This window comes from Plasmodium yoelii, assembly GCF_900002385.2.
Source record: "Plasmodium yoelii strain 17X genome assembly, chromosome: 8".
Classification (NCBI taxonomy): Eukaryota; Apicomplexa; class Aconoidasida; order Haemosporida; family Plasmodiidae; genus Plasmodium; species Plasmodium yoelii.
Genome location: NC_036180.2, coordinates 157,023 through 182,708, shown reverse-complemented (window position 1 = coordinate 182,708; position 25,686 = coordinate 157,023). Strand labels below are relative to the sequence as shown.

General features: G+C 22.0%; 6 protein-coding genes across 6 annotated transcripts; 2 read left to right on the top strand and 4 right to left on the bottom strand.

The window, feature by feature from the left end:
- Window positions 1-98: 98 nt before the first annotated feature.
- PY17X_0803900 (uncharacterized protein) lies at window positions 99-6,152 on the bottom strand (the record flags this gene model as incomplete). Its single annotated transcript, XM_721162.2, has 1 exon — window positions 99-6,152. One exon carries the CDS (start codon window positions 6,150-6,152, stop codon window positions 99-101), a length of 6,054 nt encoding a protein of 2,017 aa, XP_726255.2.
- A 3,345-nt stretch (window positions 6,153-9,497) lies between these two features.
- Window positions 9,498-11,558, top strand: PY17X_0803800 (conserved Plasmodium protein, unknown function; the record flags this gene model as incomplete). Its single annotated transcript, XM_022955638.1, has 1 exon — window positions 9,498-11,558. One exon carries the CDS (start codon window positions 9,498-9,500, stop codon window positions 11,556-11,558), a length of 2,061 nt encoding a protein of 686 aa, XP_022811891.1.
- Window positions 11,559-12,494: 936 nt separating this feature from the next.
- Window positions 12,495-12,935, bottom strand: PY17X_0803700 (conserved Plasmodium protein, unknown function; the record flags this gene model as incomplete). The annotated part of the gene is made up of 1 exon (XM_725100.2): window positions 12,495-12,935. One exon carries the CDS (start codon window positions 12,933-12,935, stop codon window positions 12,495-12,497), a length of 441 nt encoding a protein of 146 aa, XP_730193.2.
- A 1,331-nt stretch (window positions 12,936-14,266) lies between these two features.
- On the top strand, window positions 14,267-18,034 carry PY17X_0803600 (conserved Plasmodium protein, unknown function; the record flags this gene model as incomplete). Its single annotated transcript, XM_725099.1, has 1 exon — window positions 14,267-18,034. One exon carries the CDS (start codon window positions 14,267-14,269, stop codon window positions 18,032-18,034), a length of 3,768 nt encoding a protein of 1,255 aa, XP_730192.1.
- A 950-nt stretch (window positions 18,035-18,984) lies between these two features.
- On the bottom strand, window positions 18,985-19,518 carry PY17X_0803500 (uncharacterized protein; the record flags this gene model as incomplete). Its single annotated transcript, XM_725098.2, has 1 exon — window positions 18,985-19,518. The coding sequence occupies one exon, from the start codon at window positions 19,516-19,518 to the stop codon at window positions 18,985-18,987; it is 534 nt and encodes a 177-aa protein (XP_730191.2).
- Window positions 19,519-20,349: 831 nt separating this feature from the next.
- Window positions 20,350-25,206, bottom strand: PY17X_0803400 (conserved Plasmodium protein, unknown function; the record flags this gene model as incomplete). Its single annotated transcript, XM_721185.2, has 1 exon — window positions 20,350-25,206. One exon carries the CDS (start codon window positions 25,204-25,206, stop codon window positions 20,350-20,352), a length of 4,857 nt encoding a protein of 1,618 aa, XP_726278.2.
- Between the last annotated feature and the right edge of the window lie 480 nt (window positions 25,207-25,686).

Below are 25,686 nucleotides of genomic sequence, written 5' to 3'. Positions count from 1 at the left end.
ATGAAAGGGGTGAATAAAACAATAATAGGGATGAATTGTTAATGGTATTATATATTGTACCCTTTTGCAAAATGATATTCATTTGTATGTATATATATTTATAGCAAATCTTCCCAATTTTCTACAATTTCCTCTACTTGCTCTTCTTCTATCTGGTTATTGTTTAAATCTGAATTATTGTTATTGTCGGTAGTTTGGATATATTTTGGGTCATAATCATTTGAGAACCCAGTATCATCTCCATAAAAATAGTAGTTATCCGAAACATTTACATTTTTAAAGTTAACAGCTTTATTAATTTTGTTTAATTTATCCATTAGGGAATAATCAGCATTATCTAAGTGTTCATTTAATTTAGTTATATGGACGATTGCTCTTTTTGATGATATCCATTTGAGCCATGGTAGCCAATTGGCTGGGTCATTTGCTAATGTAAATTGATCACCAAATATGATAACTCCTCTTTTCGCTCTTGTTAACATAACATTTAATCTTCTTGCATCTCTTAAGAAACCTAACTCGTTATTTGCATTCGATCTAACAGCTGAAAATAAAATTAGATCCTTTTCCTTTCCTTGGAATCCATCAATTGAATCAATTTCTATTCTATGTGCAGCTTCATATGGGAATGTTTCTTGAACTGCTTTTTTTAATTTAATTTTTTGTGCATCATATGCAGTTAAAATACCGATTTCGTCAACTGATACACAACCTTCATTAACAATAGATTTTAAAACGGCTATCAATGGTTCTATTTCATATAAATTAAATTTGGATGTTCCATAAGCGTTTTCAAATTTACTTCCTGGTTTACCTAATGATACATCTATGAATACTAACCTACATTTTGGATTTGGCCATAAGAACCCTTTAATAATGGGTCTATTTTCTTCAGTAACATTAGCAGTTTTTAATTTATTATCATAAAAATGAAAATTTGGAAATGTACAAATACTTAAATGCATACGTCTTTGTGTTGATAATAAATGTATTGGTGCAATTTTTGCCATAACAAACCTTTCTAATAATGATTTATCTAATCCTAATTTAATAGCATCTGGTGATATAATAGTTGGAGGTAATTGTTTATGATCTCCAATTAGGACTAAATTTGTACAATAATGACCTAATGGAATTAAGTTAGATGGTTCGATTGATTGTGCACATTCGTCAATAATAACTCTTTCAAATTTTTCATTATCAAAAATTTCATGACCCGATCCAACACAGGTAGCTATAACAACATTATATTTTTTAACAGCTTCAAGAAATAATAATGCTTTCATAACTTTAGCTTCTTTTTGCATATTATTTTTTCGTAGTTTTAATAAATCTTTATATCTATGAAATTCCATTATAGCTTCTTCATGAAAATCGCTGTCACTACCAGCCCCTACTCGAACAGCTTGAATATTTCTTTTTTTTAAACCTTCTACTAAATTATTAGCAGCAACATTTGAATCAGCAACAGCCAATATTTTTTTGCTGCTGTTTTGTCTATGCCAACTATCGATAATAGCACATGCAACATGTGTTTTACCTGTACCTGGTGGTCCCTGTACTAAAGTTAATCTTCGTGTCAAAGCGCTTAAACATGCTAACTTTTGAGAATCGTTAAGTGGTAAATTAGTTGGCAAATTAATACTTTCAACTAGATATTGATCAACATCTTCAAGGTACGTATTTCCAATTTGTTTATTCAATGCTTCGTTTAATAAATCTTCATATGGATTTTTTGCTTCTCTACTATAATCTTTTAAAATATCTTCTTGTGAGTTTTTGGATGGATCATTATTTTGAAAATTCATTTTAATTTTTTCATCATCAGCAATTTCTTCATTCATTTTTCCAGTTTGTGCTATATATTTTGCATGCTTATTATATGTATGTAATATTAGAAAACGGATTTCTGGAGTAAAAACATAAGGTGATTGATATTGTGTTGGGACTGAACTTATAAATGTAATTGACCTTAGTGCTTGCAACATTCTTTCATGTGTAACTATATTTAATAATAAATATAATTTATATTTGGTGTATTTAATATTTCCTTTTTTTGTATTTTCTGCAGAAAATATTCTTACATTAATATTATAAACCGTATTATCACCTTTTGTACTTGTTATACTACCTATTAAGCTGTTTGACCATGCATCTTCATCTTTTAATAACATATCATATGGCTTCAATATAACAATATCATCTTCTCTCATTTGAGTTGATTTCATCCATTCCTTTTCTTCATTCGTTAATGTACAAGTAAATGATAAAATAGGCATAGTAACACTTTTCATTTTTAGCAATAATGATTTATTTTCATGTAAATATTCGAAATCTCTTTTTTCTTGTATACTTTGTGCCAAATTAGCTTGTAATTCTAATGCTAACATGATTCTATATTTTTTATAATAATCATGTGCACATTTAGATATAAAAATTGAATAATCCAATTCTACTTCACGTAATAAGCTAATACAATGGAAACATAATTTATCGTTTAAAACAATTACACATTCATCAATTAATTTTTCCCATAAATCTATTGAAACAAGTTTGTGTACATAATTACTATTATCACTTTGATTTTTAATATATGGATTACAAAAAAATAAGTTACTAGAACTATCAATATATTGTTCTTCACAGGAATTATTTTCATACAAGCCTTTTCCCATATCGGCATTTACATATGGCCCATTATTATTCATTCCTGATGGATTAAAGTTCATTTCGTTACTTGGAATATTATTATTGTTATAAGAATTTGCATAATTAGCGTTATTGGTTAAATTGTTTATTTTTTCAGATTCTATTCTTCCTTCTTTACTAACCTCAACAAGAGTGTTAAGTAGCCTGTTTATGTGATCATAATTACCATCTATTAATAATTCTCTAAGTAAATATACTACAAATATAGACCATGCATTACTACTATATTGCATTATAAATTGGATAGCTAAATTAAGAGCCTTTGTTAAATCTTTTGAAATAAGATCTCTTATATATTGTGCATTTTTCCTATCAGTTGATGAAACATATTCTATTAAATTATTTTTTACTAGCATATCATAAGCAGCTTCACATTTAGCTAAACTTTTTGTACTTCCATAACCAAAACTTTTTGCCTTACATGATATTTTGCCATTTTTCCATTCCCATTCTAAAGTACATTTATATATATTGTATACTTGTTCAAATGTTTCAATTTGATGAATTTTATATCTTGAAGCAATATTATTTCTCAACATTTGTATGCTACTAGCATCTTGCTTTGTTAAACCATACACAATAAGTTCTGATGGGTCCGATATTCCAGGTGGTAATGGCACTTCAGAACTCATTCCATTTATATTATCATCACCTATATTGTTGTTATTGCTGGTGTTATCGTTAATATTCTGAGAATTGTTATTCCAATTTTGAAAGTTCATATTATTATTATTTGGATTAATAGGGATATTAGTCATGTCTATATTGTTACCCATATTCCTGTTATACATATTAGCTGTTAACGTTTGCATTAATTGATTATCAGAAGATGGGGGGTTAGGAAAATTATTGGCGATTCCATTGTTGATATTGTTATTATCATTATTAATATATAAATCATCATAATTATTTAAATTTGGAATATTTCCACCAAATTTATTCATATTGGATTCATCATAATTTTTATTATTATTGTTATTGTTCATAATTTTTCCAAACATAGCATTTTCATACATTTTATTACTATTGCTGTGGATTTTCACCATTTTTTTATCATCCGGAATTTTAGAATATTCTGTTTCTTTAATTAGTTGATCTTTAATATCATATAAAGTCATATATAGTTTTTGAATAGCTATAATTTCTGCCACTTTTTCATGAACATGCACACCTATTGATTGATATATTTTATTATTAACTTTCCATTTTATATTTGTACAATATATATTATTATTAAATGTATTTTCCACATTTTTACTTTCCACTTTTAATATAACATTGAGGCTGTTTATCATCCATTTACTCATTTGATCTAATTCTAAAAGGGATATATTTTTTAATTTTAATAAAATGTTTTTTACACATACTTTCTTACTTAATTTTTTAGTATTATGTAATCCAAATACGGTAATTTTTTCATTATTTGCAAATGACCATACAATAGAACATTTTATTTTATCATTTTCATTTACAAATTCTTCTTTGGATTCTGCTTTTAAATAATTTTTTCTTATATAAAAAAGGGTTAATATATTTTCATCTTTATACATGTAATTTACAAAATCACTAAAATCAAAATATATAGATGCATCAGAATCTAAATTCAGGGTGGTGATAGTAGAGTTGTTTCCAGAGGGATGTATGTTTACATTTTCTGGATCTAATGAATTATCCAGTTTGTTAATACCTCCCATGTTGCTAATATTCTTTGAGTTTAACAAATTATCATAATTATTTAATTTATTAACATCATTATTATAATTATTATTTTTGTTATCATAAGAAATGTTTCTTACATTTTTATTCATAATAATGTTTGTTCCTTTTTCATTTTCGTTTAACATTTTGCTGTTCCCATGATTAGAATAATTTGCCATCACATTCATACGATTTTCATTTTGTCCATGAGTCATATTAATGTTCATCAAATTGCCTGTATTATTATTAGCATCATTATAATTATATGATGAAACTTTATTTATGTTTCTATTGTGCATTAGTTGGTTATTTATTGAGTTTCTCATATTGTTTGAATTTCCATATATATTTTGTGATGATTCATGTTGAAAATTATCAAAATTTTCATTTCTTTTTATATCCTTATTTTTAATTATGTTATTTATTTTGTGCATATTCACATTTGTATTATTATTTTCAATGTTGTAGTTACCAGGCAAATTTACATCATCACTAATATTATTAACTATGTTAGTATTACATGTATCTTTGATATTTAGCATGTTATTTGTTTTATCTATTGAGTTCATATTAAGGTCTTCAACTTTATTTATATCATTGGTACTAATACTTGTTATATCATCTGAAACTTCTCTTTTAAAATTTTTTTGCAAGTAATTTGTATGCCCATTATTTTTGCTATATTGGCTATTATTATTATATGTGGATAAATTTTTTTTTCCTGAATTAAATGCACTCTTCATGCTATATTTCATATTATTTTGATAATTGTCATGAAAATAGTTATATCGTTCATTCCCTTTCATGTTATTATTATTATTCATTGATTCATTTTCTTTCCTTTTTTCATTAGAATGATTTTTATAATTTCCATTTTTTATTGAAATATCTTGATAATTTGAATTAACTGGAAATTTATTATTATTAGTAGTAATTCCACTACTCGTGGATATATTGCTATTATTGTAATCAATTTTTTCTTTACTGTATGAATTAGTGTTTACATTTTTTTGAATTATATTATGTTCATTGATATGTGAATTAGAATCATTATTTGCGTTCAAATTTGTGTTGTCCTTAATGTTCGAATTTACAAACTTAGTATTTGTATTTATTTTTGCTTCGCTTAATAAATGGGTTGAGTCATTATTGTTGTTTTTAGAATCTCTATTAAAATAACTATTATAATTATTCGAATAATTATGGTTATTGTTTGGGTATTTACTGTTATTATTATTACTCGATAAATAACTATTAGAAACTTTATTTTTGTTTTTATTGATATGAATATTATTGTTCATAAAGTTGTTAATATTATTTCCACTATTATTAGGGTTATTATAATGTTTGTTAAATATAGAATATCTATTATTATTTTTATAGTTTCTATTATAACCCTTTACGTCATTATTACTTTTATTAAATGACAATATATTATCATTTATAATGTTTTCATTGTCATTATTTGCATTCATATTTATGGAATTGGAGACTTTCTTGCTCATTTTATATTTTTTAAGCGATATATTTATAAAAGCATTATAATTTTTTTTATTTGAGCTGATATTATTTAATATTAATCGATTGTTTCTTTTGTGTGCTGAACATGAAAAGGGAATTAAACTGTGGATGTGCGAATTACTTCGTTTTACTATAACACTTTCTGTTTGCAATACGTTAATTAGTGAAAAAATATACATGTATTGGGTTGCTAGTGATATTTTCTTATATTTTTTTAAAATCATATCATATATAAATATATAATAACAATCATAATATGCTAAAAAATTTTATAAGATGTGATTTCAAACTTATAAATACATTATTATATTTCTATATGTGGGTATCAAGAGCATACATTGGTATTATTTATATTTTTATTGATGGAAACATATAAATTTTATAAACTCACTAAATAAATATATATTAATACAAAAATAAGCAATTTTACAACATTTTTATAAAAGGGAAAACGACTTTGAATTTATTCTATGTAAAACTGTACGTTAAAATTTTAAAAGAAAAATATTAAAAAATGTAAATATGGATTACTAACTAATGAGTAATGAATTAATATTAAAAAATTCGGGAAATAGCATATGAATGGTGAAAAAAAAAAAATATATATATATTATACATAAATATATATCTATAATAACATATTGTATATAAATATGTAAATATTTATATTTGTAAGCATGAAATGCAAATAGTTACAATAATTTATATCAATATGGAATTATATATATGAAAAAAGTTTTATTTTCATTTGTACATTTTCTTCTTTTATTCTAACAAAATATGCAATATTGTATATATAAATGATATATTATGTTCCTTGCATTTAAATTATAACAATATGTTACATTGAATATGTTATATGCATATATTTTTTGGAGGGGTTATTTTTATATATTTTTCCCTTTACACTGATGTTTATAAGGGCATTTAATCAATTTATATTTTATATTTATATTTTATTAGTTTTTTTGTTTTATTTTATATGCAAACACAATAAATTTTATATATACATAATTATTTTTATATATTTTTGCTGTTACTTTTTTTACGTACATGTAAAATATAATACTAATATAAATATATAAACGTTTTATATACAAGCATGTATTAATTTGTAGGCACTTTTGTATATAGAAACTTATTTGCGCGCATTTGTATTATACATATATATTAAGTTTTTCGTGCTTATATAAAGTGATAATTAAAAAAATAATGGTATAAATCTTTCATTATTTCCATAGGAATAAATTAAAAAAAAATTAACATTAAATAACATGCGGTGTTTATAAGATATACCAAAACAATAACAAATTTATTCCTTTTTATCATATATATATATAATATATATATTATATAAGCCTTATTTTTTATAAAAATGTTTCAGTGCTTAAAAATTTATTTATATATGTTTTTGCGCGTAAAGCATAAATGATTAAGCATATTTTGGTAATTTACGTAGTTTTAAATGAAATGTAAAAAATGAACAATTAAGGGTTTATTATATCACATACTTATTATGTATAATACTATATAGTAGTAACAACTTTTTTCATTACAAAAAAGCATTTAATGGATATACATAGTGAAAAAAAAATTTATAGAATTATTCATAAGCACACACTATATATTTTTTAATATATAGAAATATTTTAAATGTTATTGATACTAAATATACATTAATTTTCCTTTTGTTGTTATAATATAAATACAATATAATGCGGGATAATGCTGTTTATTATTATTGTTACTTGGTCTTGTTTTTTTTCTTTATTTGTTCTTAAATGGATTTTATATACATATATGCAAATTTACAATTATATAAAAGTATATACAAAAAGCATATATGTTGCTTTAAAATGACGGACATACACAATTATAAAATAGTATTTCAAGTATCACAAATATATATGAGTATACATGAAAATGTAATCATATTAACATGATAAATTTAACTTTTAAAATATAATATTTTCAAATAAATATTTGCATACTATATGGTATTTATTTTAACATACTTTTAGTACTACAAGTTTGTATTTAAATTATTATTGCTTAAAGAAAAAATATAATAAAAAATAACACTTTGATATGCACATTTATTGTTTTTCACTATTGCATGTGCATACATATAATGGTGAAGTTTGAATGATAAAATATGTATGTTTTTGTATTCTTATTTTAGGTATATGCTTTATTTACATTAACCTAAATTTTATTTAGGTTAATATGTAAATGGAAGTAGTTTGAAAAATGCTATTGTTTTATTTAATTTGAAAAAATGAGATTAGAAAATATTTCGTTGTAATATAATTTAATATGTAATTAACAATTATCCTTTTACATAAAAGTTCTATTAATTACTTAAAAGGTATTTTTTAAAGTAAAATATATGCATAACATATGTTTGTATATACTCTCTATATATGTACATACGCATATATTCATTTATTTCAGTAATATAATTAATACATATACAGTATTAAAGTGTGTAATAGTTGAGACATACTAAAAATATAGAGAATATTCTTATTCGAAAATTTAAAACTTTGAAGTGCATTTTTTTTGAATAATAAAGATAAGGAATAATTATATATCGACAATATTTGTATTGCTTTCCGTTTTGTGTATACACCAAAAATAAAATTTCGCGTTTCATTAAAAAAAAAAATATTTTTAAAATGAATTAAGCAATAAATAACAATATAATATAGTATGTTACGAGCTCGCTATTTGTGCATATAACTTTGGGGTTATAAAAGTAAGAAGAAAAATGTAGACGTTTTTATTATAAAAAAATAAATAACATTTGTGATATAGAACGTTCATATACAAGTTTTTACTTAGATATACACCACCATATTATATGATTATGCACATTTCATGTATTATTTTTTAAAATATGAAAATAATTTTTACGTATTAAATTTTTAAAAATCATAAAAAATAAAATAATGAATTATTTTAAAATATTTGTAAATTAATTCATGTGAATTATATTGCTTCATTATTCCTATAAATCATAATGTATTTTTAATATTTCATCTTTTAAAAATAACGCTGTAACACAATTTTTTATTCTATAAAAATTGTTACAAAATAGTAAGAACATTTTTAATTTATATTTTTCTATAAATGCAATATACAAGAAAATTTATAGAAACTATTTTAAATCGAATTAATTTAAAAAAAGGTAATCAAATTGTGTACCTCAAAATATAATGTAAGTGGTATTTGATAAATATTGCATCATCTACGTATTTAAGTTATCATAGACTTATTAAAGGTTAACAAAATGTATGCAACTTATTAAGTGACATATATATTTTAGATAATGAAAAAGTGAGTAAATGAATATGGGAATGAAAAGTATAAGGAGGATAAATAAGTGACAGTAAATATGTATACATAACATAAAATAAATATGTATATATATATTTCTTATTATCCGTAGAAATAACGTTTCTTTTTATTATACATTATAAATGAAGGTATTTATCAAAATCTATATATTACAATGAAGGAATTTTTTTATTAAAAACAGGATAAATATTATTGGAAAAAAAAGCAAAATGATTAATTTCTTTAGTTCACCATTAAAAAGGAATGTTATAACACGGAAAAAATGTGTTGATGTTTGGAATAGAAAAAATGCAGGATTTAGCTCAAAAAAAATATGTATGTTGAATATAAAAACGATTAAGGATATGAAGAAAATGATATGCTATATTGAAAATGTATATTCCAATGGTAATAACGAAAAAAAGGATAGTTTTGAAAAATATTTTGGAAATAATGATGTAACTGGATTTTTATATAAAGATAGTAACTTTGAAAAAATATATAATGAATGGAATAAATTTCATTTGAAAAATAAATCAGAAGTAGAAAGGGAAGAAAAGGCAATAAATGAAAATAAGGATCCTAATTATGATAACAACAATTGTAAACATTTGAGTTCTGTCTTTCAATTATGCTCAAATGATAATGGTGAAATAAACATTATGAAAAAAAACATAATTGGGATTTATATTCCTGAAAATAGAAATATCAATTCTATAAACGCAAACTATTTTTATATTTTTAAAAATTTAAAGGATTTAATGGATGGGAAAATTATTTATGAATTATACCTTATTTTGCCAAATTGTGTATTCCTATTGTCATTTATTAATATTTTTAAGGAGTTGATTTATTACGAAAAAATCATTGAATTTATTGAAATGGAAAAGAAAAAAATAGAGAAAAAGGAAAGTATAAAAAAGATAATTAAAAATAATATACTAAGACGGGTTTATAAACATCGAAAAAATACTCTAAAAGGAGAAATGAAAAATATTTTGGAAAAAGTATTTTCTCAAAAAAAATATATTAAAATAATATACGAAGATTCAGTTGAGTTGTCTTCTTTTTTATATAAATTTTTAAAAATAAATTTATTTAATGTTATAGATTTACATCATTTATACCATAATATATTATCTATGTATGAGCTTAAAATTTTAAAAAATAATATTTATCAAGTGATTAATATATTGTTTCCGGATATATATAATAAAACAATATTTTATGAATACAAACAATTTCCTAGTATGGATGAAAAATATCGAATTGGAATAAATATGAGTGGGTATAAAAAAAGGAAACAATGTCCAGAAAAACAAAAAAAATATTTAGAATTAGGAAAAGATGACTATTCAAATGTTAATAAGAAAGATAATAAACTTTTTCAATGTAAGAAACAAATTATGTCTGTATATAATTGTGCTGATAATAATAACGAATTATTAAATTATGAAAAACAACTAGTACACATTTTATATATATTTCCATGCACACACAAATTGCTTTCTAAATATAAAGATTTGGAAGGATATAATATTTGTTATAAAATGAATGAATTAATAGAAAAATATATATCATTGTTTACTTTCCGAAATAAAATTTTATATATGAAAAATGCAAAATTATTTTATAATGATAATATTATAAAAAAAAATAGAAAAGAAGCTAGTAATACCGAATTTCATCAAAATAATTATGAGAAATATAATGATAAACTTATTACTTCATTGTGTAATAAATTAAATATAAATGAAGAGATAATATATAACCATCATTTAACTATAGGGAGTAACTTGTATGCATATATATATGAGAAAAATAAATGTACAAAAAATATAATATTCCGTTTTAATTTAAACTCTAAAAATATTGCTTTTAAAAATGTTTTATCTCAGAAATATTATTCTATATGTGATAAAAATAATAGAAGAATCAGTATTTATAAATATATATTAAAAAATGTAAAAAATAACATTTTTTCAAATGCATCACCTACACTTGTAAATAGAAATAAAACAATTTATAATTATAAAAATAATATATTAGTGGGATATTTAAATGATAAGGAAAATGATTTTCATTTTTTTGATGACAAAAATATCGGTGATGTTGTTTTGTGCAATATACGTGATATTTCTTCATGTGGGAAATATTTGTATTTAGAGCGATTTGACAAAAAAAATTTAATTTTTCATTTTCGAAAAAAAAAATACGTTAATTTGGAAAGAAATTACGATTACGATGATATTAATAAGCTTGACGAAGATATGTTAAAAGAAATTACATAGAAAAAAAGGAAGAACATATAATCGTTTTTTTTTTTTCATGAAATGTGAATTTGTTTTATGTCTAATTTCATATTATTTTTATACATTATTAAGATAATTTTTTGAACATTTTGTTTTATTATTAAAAAATTGCAACATATTTTATATGTATATATTACCGACATATAATGATGCTCCTTTTATTTAAAATATAAATTATATCTTTGTTTTTTTGTTTTTCTTTTATAATTTGTTTAGTATTTGCTGTTTTTTGTGGTTAATAATGATGGTTTAATCAGAATAATATATATACGAAAAAAATGCATACACACATATATATATGTGAAGTAGTAAAATTTATTTGTGGATTTGTTTATGTATTTTATTATTAAAGCATAACATACTCAGACAAAAAAAAATAAAATAATAAATATATACATAAATTCACATTGGTTGAATAATATTATAATTGGATAAAAAAACACAAATAAGTTGAATTACAATAATAAAAAACAAAAGAAGATGACACAAAATTTTATAATTGAATTCATTCCATTCTGGTTATAGATTTTTTATGAAATATATGTTTGGTAGAAAATAATGTCAAATAAATTTTTAGAATACACAAAAATAGGGGTATATATTGCATATATGATGTTTTATTGACTGTTTGGCAAAATGATATGGCTTAATTTCATAAGACACTAATATTATTATATACTATATATTAAATGTGGTATTGATGTGAAAAAACTGAAATAAAATTAAAAATTAATATGGTTTAAAGTAAGGTTTCAATTGTTTTATGTAACTTAATATAACATCATGCGGGTAAATATTTATGCGCGTCTAAATTATAAATATCCCTTTTATATTTCGTCGATTTTTTTTGGAAATATAGTTTTGGGTATTTTCCTTGTTATACTCATCTTTATTTTGAATGTTCATTTTACTTTTTTAAATATCAAATACATCATCGTCCAAGCCAATATCTTGCTGGAAATCATTATCATTAATGGATGGGTCTTCGTTATTAAAATGTTCACTGGAATAATTATTATTGGCATATGCGTTTGTATTATCATTTGGATAATTTTCCATATTGTTGTTAAAAGTATCGTATGTACGTGGACCAAATATTTGATCTAACAATCTATTACTTAAAAAAAAACCACAGCCATATATAAAGCTTTCATAAAAAGTATTTAACAGTCCTCCACCAAATCTAGATATTTGATTATTTCCATATTGTTGATTTTGAAGGTTATTTGGCGTAGAATTATATTGTGTTACATTTCTATGCAGGTTTTTTCGTACCCCTCTCTTTGGCGTATTGTTATTTATAAATCTCGAAAAGTTTCTCTTAAAAATAAACATTTTATTAAACAAAATGAACATTTATACCAAAAAAAATATATACATATATAGAGAAAGAATCAACAATTCATTATAATATATATTTGAAGCAAAATTATATTTAAAAAAAAAAACAATAGTTCCTTATTTATTATATTTAAATTCACTGAAAAGGATTAAAATATTATTGATTCATTTTTTCTCAAGTTAAACATTTTAAAATAAAAAAAAAAAAAAATGACTATAAAACTTGTGTTATTTTATTGTTTATTTAATTATATACAATATTTTCGATTAAACAGAGTATTAATTTGTAGAAAAAATCAAAGGATTTTTTTTTAACCCTTTTTCTTTGATTATTTAATGGATAAAAAAATATGTAAATTTTTTTAAAGAAATGTTTGAAAAGAATGTTAATTATTTGTGGTAAAAATTGTTTATTTATATAACTGAAGTTCATAGATCCAAGAAAAATTTACGTATTGGGACATGTGAATTATGCACTAAAATACATATTTGCCATATAAATATACATAATAAGCGTATAAAAATTTGATTGCGTTTAGGCTATATATTATATTTTTAATCATTACTTTTCCCCTCATTTTGTGTAGATAATTTAAAATTTGTTCCATGGATAAATAAATATAAATATTTTTCTCTAATTTTTTGGAAATAAAATTGGTAACAAAATAGGCACAAAACGTGTATTTTTTATTAGTGTAATAAATATTCATTTTTAAGTTGCTATTTTCCCAATTATAAGTTTCTGAAGAGCTACCAATTCTTCCCGTTTCGTCTCTTTTTTTAATAAAATATATAAGAAAATAAAAATTTTAAATAAAAAATGAAACAAAAAACCGAGTAAAACCGAGTAAATTATTAGTATTAAATAAATGGTAAAAATACACATCATATAACACATGTTCATTTTACTTTGTTTATGGCTAATTTTATTTTAGTTCACTGTATTATTGTGAATAAATGCATAAGAATAATTAAAACCTTATAATATTAACGATGTTATTTATAAACACTAATATTTTGTGAAAATTTATGATATATATATTTTTAACCATTTTTAATTACACACAACAATAGGATATTCGATTATCTATATACAATCCAACATAAAATGAACAAATATATATAGATATGCATGTATTACTAAAAGAGCTATTTTAATAATAGTACATTTAAAGAATCCACAATATACGATATTCATTCTAGTATATTTATATAATTGACTTGATGCGCATATTTGAATATATATATATATATATATTTGCATAAATAAAGTGATCGTATTTCAAATGGTATGTAATAGGGGAAAAAAGGATAATTAAGAAAAAAAATGATACCATATTTGTATAATGGATATTTGTATAAATAATCTTTATAATAGGCAAATAAACAAAAATCTATTACAGGATGTATTTTACAAGCTTGAAAATTTTGATAATGAAAAATTTTTATGTTTCGATGTAAATTCAAGTGGGAATTTATTGGTAGCATCCACAAAAACTTCTCTGTATTTTTTTAATATATTATCTGGAACTTTGCTAGTTCAATATAATTATTGCAATGAAAAAGATCATGAAGGAAATTTAAAAATAAATACATCCAAGGATGTAAATTGTGTAAATAATAATAGTAATGAAGGTAATAAAAAAACAAATGAGGAAGAAGACATATTGGTCAAAGAAACTTCCAAATATGATAATGGCAAAGAATGGGATAACAATGATGAAGTTTCTCAAAAAGAAGGGAAAAAATTTGAAAATGAGGAAATGTGTAACAATGATAAAATTATTATAAATAGTGAAAATTTAAATAATGAAGATCCATCACTAAGTGAGGTAAATCCAATGAACGAGAAAAGGCTTACGAATGAAGAAATTTTAAAAAGTGATGATTTAAAAAGTGGTGATTTAAAAAGTGGCGATTTAAAAGGTGGCGATTTAAAAGGCGGTGATTTAAAAAGTGGTGATTTAAAAAGTGGTGATATTTGTGATGATAACGAGAATTTTGTTTGTGTCGATAAAAATACTTATGAAAAATCAAATGATATGAATGATGAAAATTTTACAAAAAGTGAAAATGATGATGAAAATATAATTAACAATATAAATAAAGATGATACAAATGTGAGAAAATGTAGCCAACTCTCATTGGATAATGATTGTCCTATTAATGGTTATTCTATTAAAATAAATAATAAAAGAAAGAATACCCCATTAAAGGAGCAAAAAATTAAGAAAGTAAAAAAACGCTCAAAGCAAACTGACAAAAATACAAATAGGTTAGGAGATAATCCAAATAATACCAAAGGGAAATATAATGATATAGGTCCTAATAAGAAAATTCCAGAAGATAATTCGAAAGATGAAAATTATTATATTAAAAAAATTCAATTTATTAAAAATGATGAATATTTGTTATGCACATCGAATAGATATTTGTACATATATCAAATTTGCAACTATCCAATTACTAGAATAATATGCATTGATTTGTTATATTTATGTATTGGAATTGAAACCATTATTTCTGAGAAATTATTTTTTCCGTGTTTTTTTTCTGAGTATTTTTATTTTTTATATAAAGAAAATGAAAATAAAGGGTCAAAAAATGATGGTAATAATGGTTCAAATGGTGATATAAATAAATGCAAAGATAATTTTGATAAATTGAAAAATAGTGATGAGATAAAAACGAATTTTGGATATAATAATGATGACAATAGTAATGATACAATAGGAGAGATGGGTCATTTAAAATTATTTGAAAAATATTACGATATTTACAAAAATCTAAGTATTAAAACAGTTAGGAATTTTGAGATACATGATATTAAGTGTATAAATATAAAAAAAAAAAAATATATAGATAATAATAATAATGAAAAAAGGACAATATATATAATAGATATAATTTTATGTTTAAAAGAGCAGATACCATATATATCAAGAATGTATGTTGAAAACAAAAAAATAAATAATAATAAGAATGATATAAATAATAGACAGATAAACAATTTTATTATTGACATAAATCAGACATTTCCATTAATTTCTCTTGATCAAATGAATGCTACATTTCAAGAAAATGCAGGAGAAGGTAATTTAAACACGAAGAAGGATATCGTTTGTACAAAAGGTAAATCGAAAGTTAAAAAATTATCTTCAAAAGGATTAATGAAAAATATAGATGATGGTCAAGAAAATGAAATAATTGAAAATGAGGAAAGAAAAGATAACGAAAGGGAAGAAACCATCGTTTCGGGACCTAAAATAGACGATAATAAAAATTATGTATACAACTTTGATGGATGTGTAGAAAAGTGTAATGGAGAGGATGGAAATATAAATAAATGTGAAAAAGTGGAAAAAACAGAAAATTGTGATATAAGTATGGATAATAACAAAGATGATTATATGCATTTCATTATGTTTTATGAAAATTATGAAAAAAATCGTAAATATGTAAAAAAGTTAAAGAATACTTGTTTTTCTGTATGTCTTTATAAAAAAAAATGTAAGAGGCGATTTAAAGAATTACCAACAACATTAAATATTTATGACAATTTAGATAATATTTTAAAAGAATATATTGATAATGAAAATAATTTAAAAACCGAAGAAACGAAAATATTTAAAAAACATAATGATTATTATTTATTTGATTATTCTGAAATGGGAAAAAATGACTACTTTAAATATCCATCTGATTTATTAAAAAATAACAATATTTTTAAAAATATTAAAAGATATGGAAAATTAGATGAAAAAAAATATTATATATTTGTAGGTACTCATTCATTTATACTAGTTTTTGAATTACGATATATAAAGAATAGTGATATTAAAAAAGCAAATGGAAAGAAAAAAAATAATATTTTGAGTAATGATAATGTGTATGAACAAATTGAAAATATATCAAATGAAGTATATAAAGAATATAATAATTTTATTAAAAGTGCGGGGTTAACTATTTGTGAAAACCATTTAAAATTAAAATATTTATTTAAAATATATTTAGGAATAGTAACACCATTAGAAATTGTTATGAGAGAAAAGGGGAATATGATATGTGTTAGAACTTCAGATAAAGTTTTTTTGTATAAAATTAATTATAAATATAATATTGAACATTCTTTGCCGATTAAAAATGAGGAACATATATCATGTGCTGATAAAATTGAGAAAGAAAATTATAAAAGGGAAGAATCAATTATAAATGTGAACAAGGTGAATGATCAAATAAATAATGGCAAAATTGAGAAACATATATATAGTTATATTGATAAAATATATTTATATCATACAATTTATAATCCTATTCAAAAAGAAGTACATGAAGTATGTTGTTTTAGTGGAGATATACACCAATCCTATTTATTAGTAATATCTTTAAAGTCAGGATTATACACCTTATATATTTATAACTTAAAAGATATGGACTTTCAAAATGCTGTTAAAGTAAATATTTCTGCATATAAAGGATTTAAAATTATAAAGTGGGTTAAATGCTATGACATGCTAGTTTCTTTATCTAATGCAAGTAATAATATTTTAGTTTTAAAAAATAAGCATTTAAATAATTGGAGTTTTTTTATGTCTGATTTTGAATTAATAGATTCAAATATCGAGGTTATTGAAGAAGATAATGAATTTGACGCAATAGAAATTGCAGAACCCAAATATGCAAATTTGGAAGATAATATATGGAAATATATTATTATTTATTTAAATATATTTATAAAAAATAAAATATGCATACAAAATTTAATACATCCGGCTTGTTCTTTTCCTACATTATATACGGGATATTATAAGAATAGTCCAAGATATTTTTTTTATGAATCATCTTATGATTTTTCAAAAGAAAATATCGTTTGTTTCAATACTGACATGTTTACAGCAAAAAGGGATAAAAAAAAAGAAAAACAACAAAAAAAAATTTCTGAAATAAAAAACAATTGGGAGCATTTTATAAATGTAGAAAATGAAAAAGTAGATATTGTGAAAGAGAATACAAATAATTTAACAATTGTAGATAACTCTAACACAGTGCAACTGCTTGCCCCATCTTCTATGTATTATTTATATTACAAAAATATAATAAATTTTTCAATATAATGTAAAATTGGAGATTTAAGACAAATTTTTATTAGTATTGAGGAGGAATATATAATTTCATTTGTTTACAATTTTTTAGTTATAATGCAATTACATATGTAACAAAAAGCATGCACATGTATAAGTAAATATTTATAATCCCTTTGATATATGCATATTTTGTATTATTGTTTTATGTCATTTACAATTATTTTATCATTTATTTATTAAATGTTATTAATTTAACCATATTCAATTTAATTATGTTTTAATATTCGTGCTTATATTAAATATGTGCGCATAGTTCCTTTGGAATGAATGTGTATATATTCCCTTATGATTTATATAGTTTTTAGTATATTATCCAAACTTTCTTTAATATTACATTGATTTTACCAAAAACACAATTTAAAAATTGTTTAATATAAATGTACAAATACCTTTGTTATGGATTTAATTTTACATATTTACTTTCGTTTTATATTACTTTTTGTGATTTTTATAAGGAAATTGTTTTAGATAAATATATACGCATAGTTTATATTTACATTCCCCTTGGGATTTTTATATATGTAAAAGTTTAAAAATTTAACGTCATTAGAGGAATATGAGTGCTCAATTTTTATTAAAAAAATAAAAATACAAAAAAAAACACCATGTTTTATCATGAAAAATGAAAAAAATAAATTATGAAACATGGGTATATATATATCTTTCCATTGTTGGTACACAGAAAACAAAGGGTTATATGAAACTAAAACAATTAATAGTTTAATAATTTACATTGTCAATAAATAATTTTTTGAATTTCAAATAACCATGGTTAATTGGTTTTGTTATGATTAATATATAGTATGCCTTTTTAGGAGCATTTAAATTGATTTTTCATTATAAATTTTGTATACATGTCATTTTTATATTACACAGTTCCCCTTTTTTTTCTTCAGTGATATTTCGCATACTTATAATGTCTAGAAATTAATGACTGGGTGGTTATATGTTATGCTGGACTTTATAACATTGAATAAGTGGGTATTTTCGATGGCAGCTGCTATCCTTTCTTTGTCATTTAATTGTTTATTAATGGAATGCTCAGAATTATGTGAGCCTGGGTATACATAAATATTAGTTTTAAATATATTTGGTAAAGAAAACTGTAATTTAATATTTATCATTAATCCAATAAGTGTTGCTAAGGAGCAATTTGGTATTGTTGGAGTAAAATAAACTGTAACTGTTTTTTCTTCACGATTTATGCTAATATTTTTTTTTTCTATTATTTTTAAATTTTCCAATGTATAAGAATACTCAGGGTCTTTTATGTCTTTTAATAAATCAAAAATTTCATCTACACTTATTTCATTTTCTTCGTAATGTAAGTCACACAAATCGCTTGAATTATATACATTGTCCCTAATTGCTTGTTCATCTATTGTATCCTTTTTTTCATCCGTGTTTGTGTTATATAATATAGGGTTTTCATTTTCAGGTTTATAAACATTCATTATACTATGCATATATAATATATGATAATTTTTACGAGAAACTTAAAAAAATATAGGAACAAAATAATTGCTTATTTCTTTAAAAAATAATTCATGGTATATACATAAATGTTAATTAGCTAATTTATATGTATATTGTTCACAGTGTTTTATATAATACAAAATTTGTGAATCTTCATAAAATTAAAAGTTTTTTTCTTTTTTTTATTCATTTATTTATGAAATATTTATATAAAACATATATATTATCCACTATAATAATATTAATTATTTTTCAAGTCATCAATTTATAATTTAGTGCAAAAATGGAATAATAAATATATATAAGCAGAATTTACGATTTATATTATACAAATTGTGGATTTTTAAGAGAAAGGGGAGAATTGTCCCACAAAAAATACGTATGTAGTTTATATTAATTTAAATTTACTAAAAAATAAAATAATAATAGTTCATAATGCATATAACTTAATATATATATGCTATAACAAGATACGAAAAAATTATAAAATATCATAACATATGAATAAATGTTAATAAATTATAACACTGAATTGAGAAATATAATTATATCACAAATATTTAAAAACAGTAAAAAAAATATATGATAATATGCTTGTTTTAAAATTGTATTATGATTATATTTCTACAGCATTAATATAAAATGTGCGTCTTATAAACATACAAATTTGTATGTGTTTTTTATTGCATGCATATTTATGACAACCGACAATTGCTTATCAGAAGGCTTATTTATTAGTAACATATTTTGCCCCCAATTATGTGTGTGTATATTTCTGGCATTTTATTTAGATTTCCCCCTTTTCTCATTTACGAATTTACTGGTTTAATTTTATTTTGTATATATTTGATTATACCCGTTTCATAACTAGCAACGTAATTATCAGGGATCATCTTAAAATGATAATATTTCATAATGATAGAACGTATATGTTTATATTGAAAAAAATCTGGATTGCAGTTCTTTATTAAGTAATCGAGTTTTTCTAAATTATAAAAATGTAAATCTAAATATTGATCGTAATAATTAATTTCATTAGACAAATATATATAATAAAAATTGTATCTCGAGTTATTAGTTGAATTTTTTAAATCATTAAAAAATTTCATATATATTGTATTTTGTATTGTTGCATTATTATTTTTATTTAAATAATTTTCAATTTCTTTTTCAAAGTATTTTATATTTTGTATTATAGAATTAGATATTGTCGAAAAAAAATATTTTAATGTATTTATTATGAAAAGCTCTTTTGTATAATTATCTTCATATTGGTTATTGTGTGTTGTGAATATTTCAGTTTTCCCATGTTTATTATTTAAAGGTGTTACTATGCGTTTATAATAATTATTATTATTATGTGATAATAGAGTATTTCCATTTTTGGTTGTGGACATATACTTATTATTTTCTTGAGCTTTACACTTATTATGATTTGTTTGTTTTTTAATGTTTTTAGAACTGTTTATTATAGGAATAATTTCCTTTTTGATATTATATATAATTTCTATATTATTTAAATTAAATATATAATTAATTAAATTCCAAAGTAAATAATGAATAATAATAGATGTAACTCCTTCACAAGAAAACATTAATTTTCTTTTTCCATCATTTAATATATTTAAATATAAATTCATATATTCGTTTAAATTCATTTTAAAGTTTTTATTTTTTAAATTTAAGTCATCATTTGTTGTTGTTTTTTTATCTTTTTCATTATTGTAAGCATCATTGATTATTTTTAATACTTCTTTTATATAGTTACTACTGTCAATAATTCCAAACAAAGAATCACAATATATTAAAATTCGTAGTTCCTCTACAATTTTTAATTTATCATTTAAAAATGAAATGAACATATTATTATCTTTATTAATTGGTTTGCAATTTGAATTTTCTTCCTTTATATGTTCATAGTTATCACAGGTATCATTTACTTTTTTTTCTTTAGTTACACTTTTTTGATAATTATGATTTTCTTCATTTGTTGAAAAATCCATTTTGATTACATCTTCTTTTAATTTTGATATTAAACAATATAATGATTCTATAGATACAATTTTTTCAGAAATAGCATATATCGAAGTAGAACTATAAATTTTAGAATAATTATTTAAACGGAAAAGATATTTTTTATTATCTGTAATGTTATTTTTATTAAAATTGTCTACAGTATATTGAGGTTGGTGGAAATTACTTTTATTTATATTAAGATTTTCGAGATTGCATATATTTTGGTCATTTTTAATTTCATCATTATAAGAAGTTAAAAAGGTATATAGTTCTTTATACTTTTCTTGTCTTTTTATAATAAAATATATGCTATTTAATCCAAGTCTTTCATTGCATTGTTTTGGATCAACTATAAGTTCATCAATTGTTGATTGTTTCATGAAGTAATAACATAACATGTATATATATAAATCAATTGTTTTAAAAATATTATTATGAATTTCATCTTTTAAATTTGGTAATAATTCATTAAGTTCAAGATATTTCTGAAGCACTGATATTAGCATATTTGTAGAGTATGAGGAAACTATGTCAAAATTAACAATTTCAAAATTTTTCATACTGTATATTTTGTTTTTATCATTTGTTAAATTATGTAGATTCTCTTTTTTTTCTTCTTCATTATTATCGACTTTATTTTGTACACTTTTCTTTTCGATAGGTTGATATATGTTCCGTTTTTCTAGAGTAATTTTGTCAGAAGGTTTGCCAAAAGATACTTGGTTAGTAATATTATCTTCTGAATAATTGATGTAATTTATTTCTCCTTCCAAAGGTTCATTTAATATGTCATATGATGAAAGATCTTGTTCTAATGTTTCGAAATTAAAATTCATTAATGGGTTTTCCGAAAAAGGAATATTTAAAAAATTATTAAATATTTTTTTATAAAACGATATGACACTAGAAAATTTATTTTTTTTTTTTAAAATAGGTTGATTTCTTATAGTTGGTATTCTTACCCAGGTATCATTATTAATAGCATTATTTAATTTTCGAATATTCATGGAAAGTATTTTTGAAAAATTATTTTTAATATTTTTTTCTATTTCTTTAAAAATTATATTGTTTTCTATCATGCTATAAAAAATATCTATGCTTTCCTTTTCAAAAATATTTATATGTGGAAATTCGTTGAGAAAGTATTCTTTCAATGTGTTTTTCAAGTTTTTGTTTTCCTCTTTTTCGTTTTTATTTGTTACACTATTATTTAGAATCGTATTTGTATCATTCATTTTGGATGTTTCTTCGTTAGAGCTATGATTTTTGGTGTATTCGTGATGTTTTGGCTGGGGTGAATTTAATTCATATTTTCTCAAATTGTATATATATTTATTTGAGCAATCATTTTCAAAAAGAAAAGAATGAATACAAAAAATAATAGTAATCACTATAAATCCTAATCCATAATTGAAATCAAAATTATCGAATTGTATATTTTCAACAATTGTTTTTATTACTTTTTCTATATTTTTTAAAAATTTATTTTTTGAATTTATGAATGTATTTGCACATTTTCTAGAAAAATTGGCATATTCCTCACAGTATTCATATTTAGTTATTTTGTCCATTAAATAATTTTCTATCTGATCTTTTATATTTGGATATTTGTCTAAAAATGAGTAGTTATTATTCATAAAAAGGCTGTCTGATGGTGAATTATGTTTTTTATTTTTGTGAAAATTTAATATATCATAGAAATTAAAATGAAGATCATCAGTATTATTTTTTTTGTCTCGTTCTGTTTTTTCTTTCTGAATTTTATGATCATATGCTGTCTTATTATCGTGTAACATTTCGCAGTTATTATATTTATGGTCATTGCATTTTATAGAATTTAGATCATGATATATTTTAATGGAATTTTGTGTAGAAGGATTTTCATAATTTGTGGGAATAACTTTTTCTTTGTTTTCATCCAAATTCGTTTTTTTATCTTCCTCATCCTTATTTACTAATTTTGATGCATAATTTTTGTAGCAACTTAATAAATATATTATGATAAAATCATATTTGTTAAGGATGTCAATTGTGATTTCATAAATTTTGACCATTGAAATATAACTATCTTTTTCATTTAATTTATGAACTAATTCATTTAAAGGAATAAACAATAAATTATCTTCATCTTCGTTTTGATTTATCTCGTTTTCAAATGAATTATTTAGATTACTAATATTTTCTGATGAATGTACTGTTTTGCTTTGCTTGTTTATTTCATATTTATCAGTGGGTGTATTTTTTGTGTCATTATTATGTACATTTTTCAAACCGTCAATATATTTTAATTCTACATCACTTGTATTTTTATTTATGTTATGTGTATCTTCTTTTAATACCCTTTCCATTAATACTATTTTGTTAGCATTTTCCGATATAGAAATATTTTTTAATTCACTGTCAACTGTTTTTATGGATTTTTCATTTAAAAACATAATTTCTTCTTTTAGCTCTCCATTAGATATTTCCCTTTTTTCCATCTCCCTATCTCTGGTTCTTTCTTTTTCTTCTTCATTTTGTGAAAGGGTACTTTTAAAAGGATCTTTTTTTTTTTGTATAATTACAAATGATAGAATAACTTGTTTAGAAATTTTCCGAAAACACTGATATACATAACCTAATAAATTCTCAATAAAATTTGAAGATTTTGATTTATAAATCAAGTAATAAATTTTGAATGAAACTTGTATTTGTATTTCCAAGTTCTTTTTAGAATTATTTGAAAACAAAAATTCAATGAAGTCTGTTTGGTTTTTTTGTTTTAATCTATTTAGATACTCTGAAGACATTTTTTCTTTTAATGCACGTATGCAATTAATATTTTTTAATAATTTAATATTATCATTTATTAAATTGGACATCTCGTAATATACTAAAGATGCATACTCATAATTTTTTTTTAAAATGCTTCTAAAAATGATCTTATCAAAAATAGAAATAATATAAATAATTAAAATAACTGAATTAATTTTTTGATTTCTTTTTTTTTTTTTAACCAATTCTATTATGTTTAAGATCTCTTTATATTTATTATCTTGTATCACTTTTAATTCATTCATATTATCGACAACTAAATCGTTAATATTCGATATGTGATTTTCTATCTCTCTAATTTTAACTGAGTTTATAAGATAATCTTTATATTTTTTTTCTAATTTTTTATATATTGTAGTTTCAATTTCTTTTCTGATCGAATTTAAATTGTTTATAATTTTCAAAACATCGTCTACATTATATATATTAGTAACTTTGGCATATTCTTGTTCAAAAACAAATTTTTCTCTTTCTTCGTAAGTCCATTTTTTATCCATACATTTTGAAAACAAATAATCATGGGTATTACGGTTGCATGTTTCATTTAATACATTTAATTTTGTCTCTTTATCTTGATCATCTTTCTTATTTTTGTTAATTATTTCTTTTTTAGAATTTTCTACATTGTTATTATTTTTGTTTATATCTACACCAAGCTCTGTGGTGTGATTGTTTTGATATGTTTCCTTGGGTGGAGAATTCTGTGAATAATTTTTTTTATGTTCCTTTGCGTCATGGTTAGAAAAAAAATAAAATTCGTTTCCTGTGAGATGATTTATGCTATTTGTTGTGTCAAAAATTAACACCTGTTCATCTTGTTTTTCTTTAACTTCCATTGTTTTGATTTATATTTTTTATATATAATATCACATTATCTATTTTAATCATTTTTTTTTTCATAAAAAAATATAAAGTATAGATGCATATGCATAAGTTGGGTATGTAATTTTACATTACATTTGTAATTTCGGGAAATATATGACAAAAAAAATAAATATAATAATATAGAGGGTTTTACGTGTGTATATGTTTCCTGTTGGGTAAATATATCTCTTAATTGATAGAAGAAAAAATCAGTACCATAGCTATCCAAAAAAGTGATATTTTAACTAGAAAATTTATATTTTCCTATTTTATTATAAAAGTTTCCTTTTTTGCTATGGTAATATTATTTTTATATTATTATATTTTACGTATATACTTTATTTTAAAGAGTTTTTGGCGGTTATTGATGAGAATAATAAGAAATCCGTTTAAAGGGATGTATACAAATGAGCACGGGTATTCCCTATGTATGTGATATACCAAGTAATGTT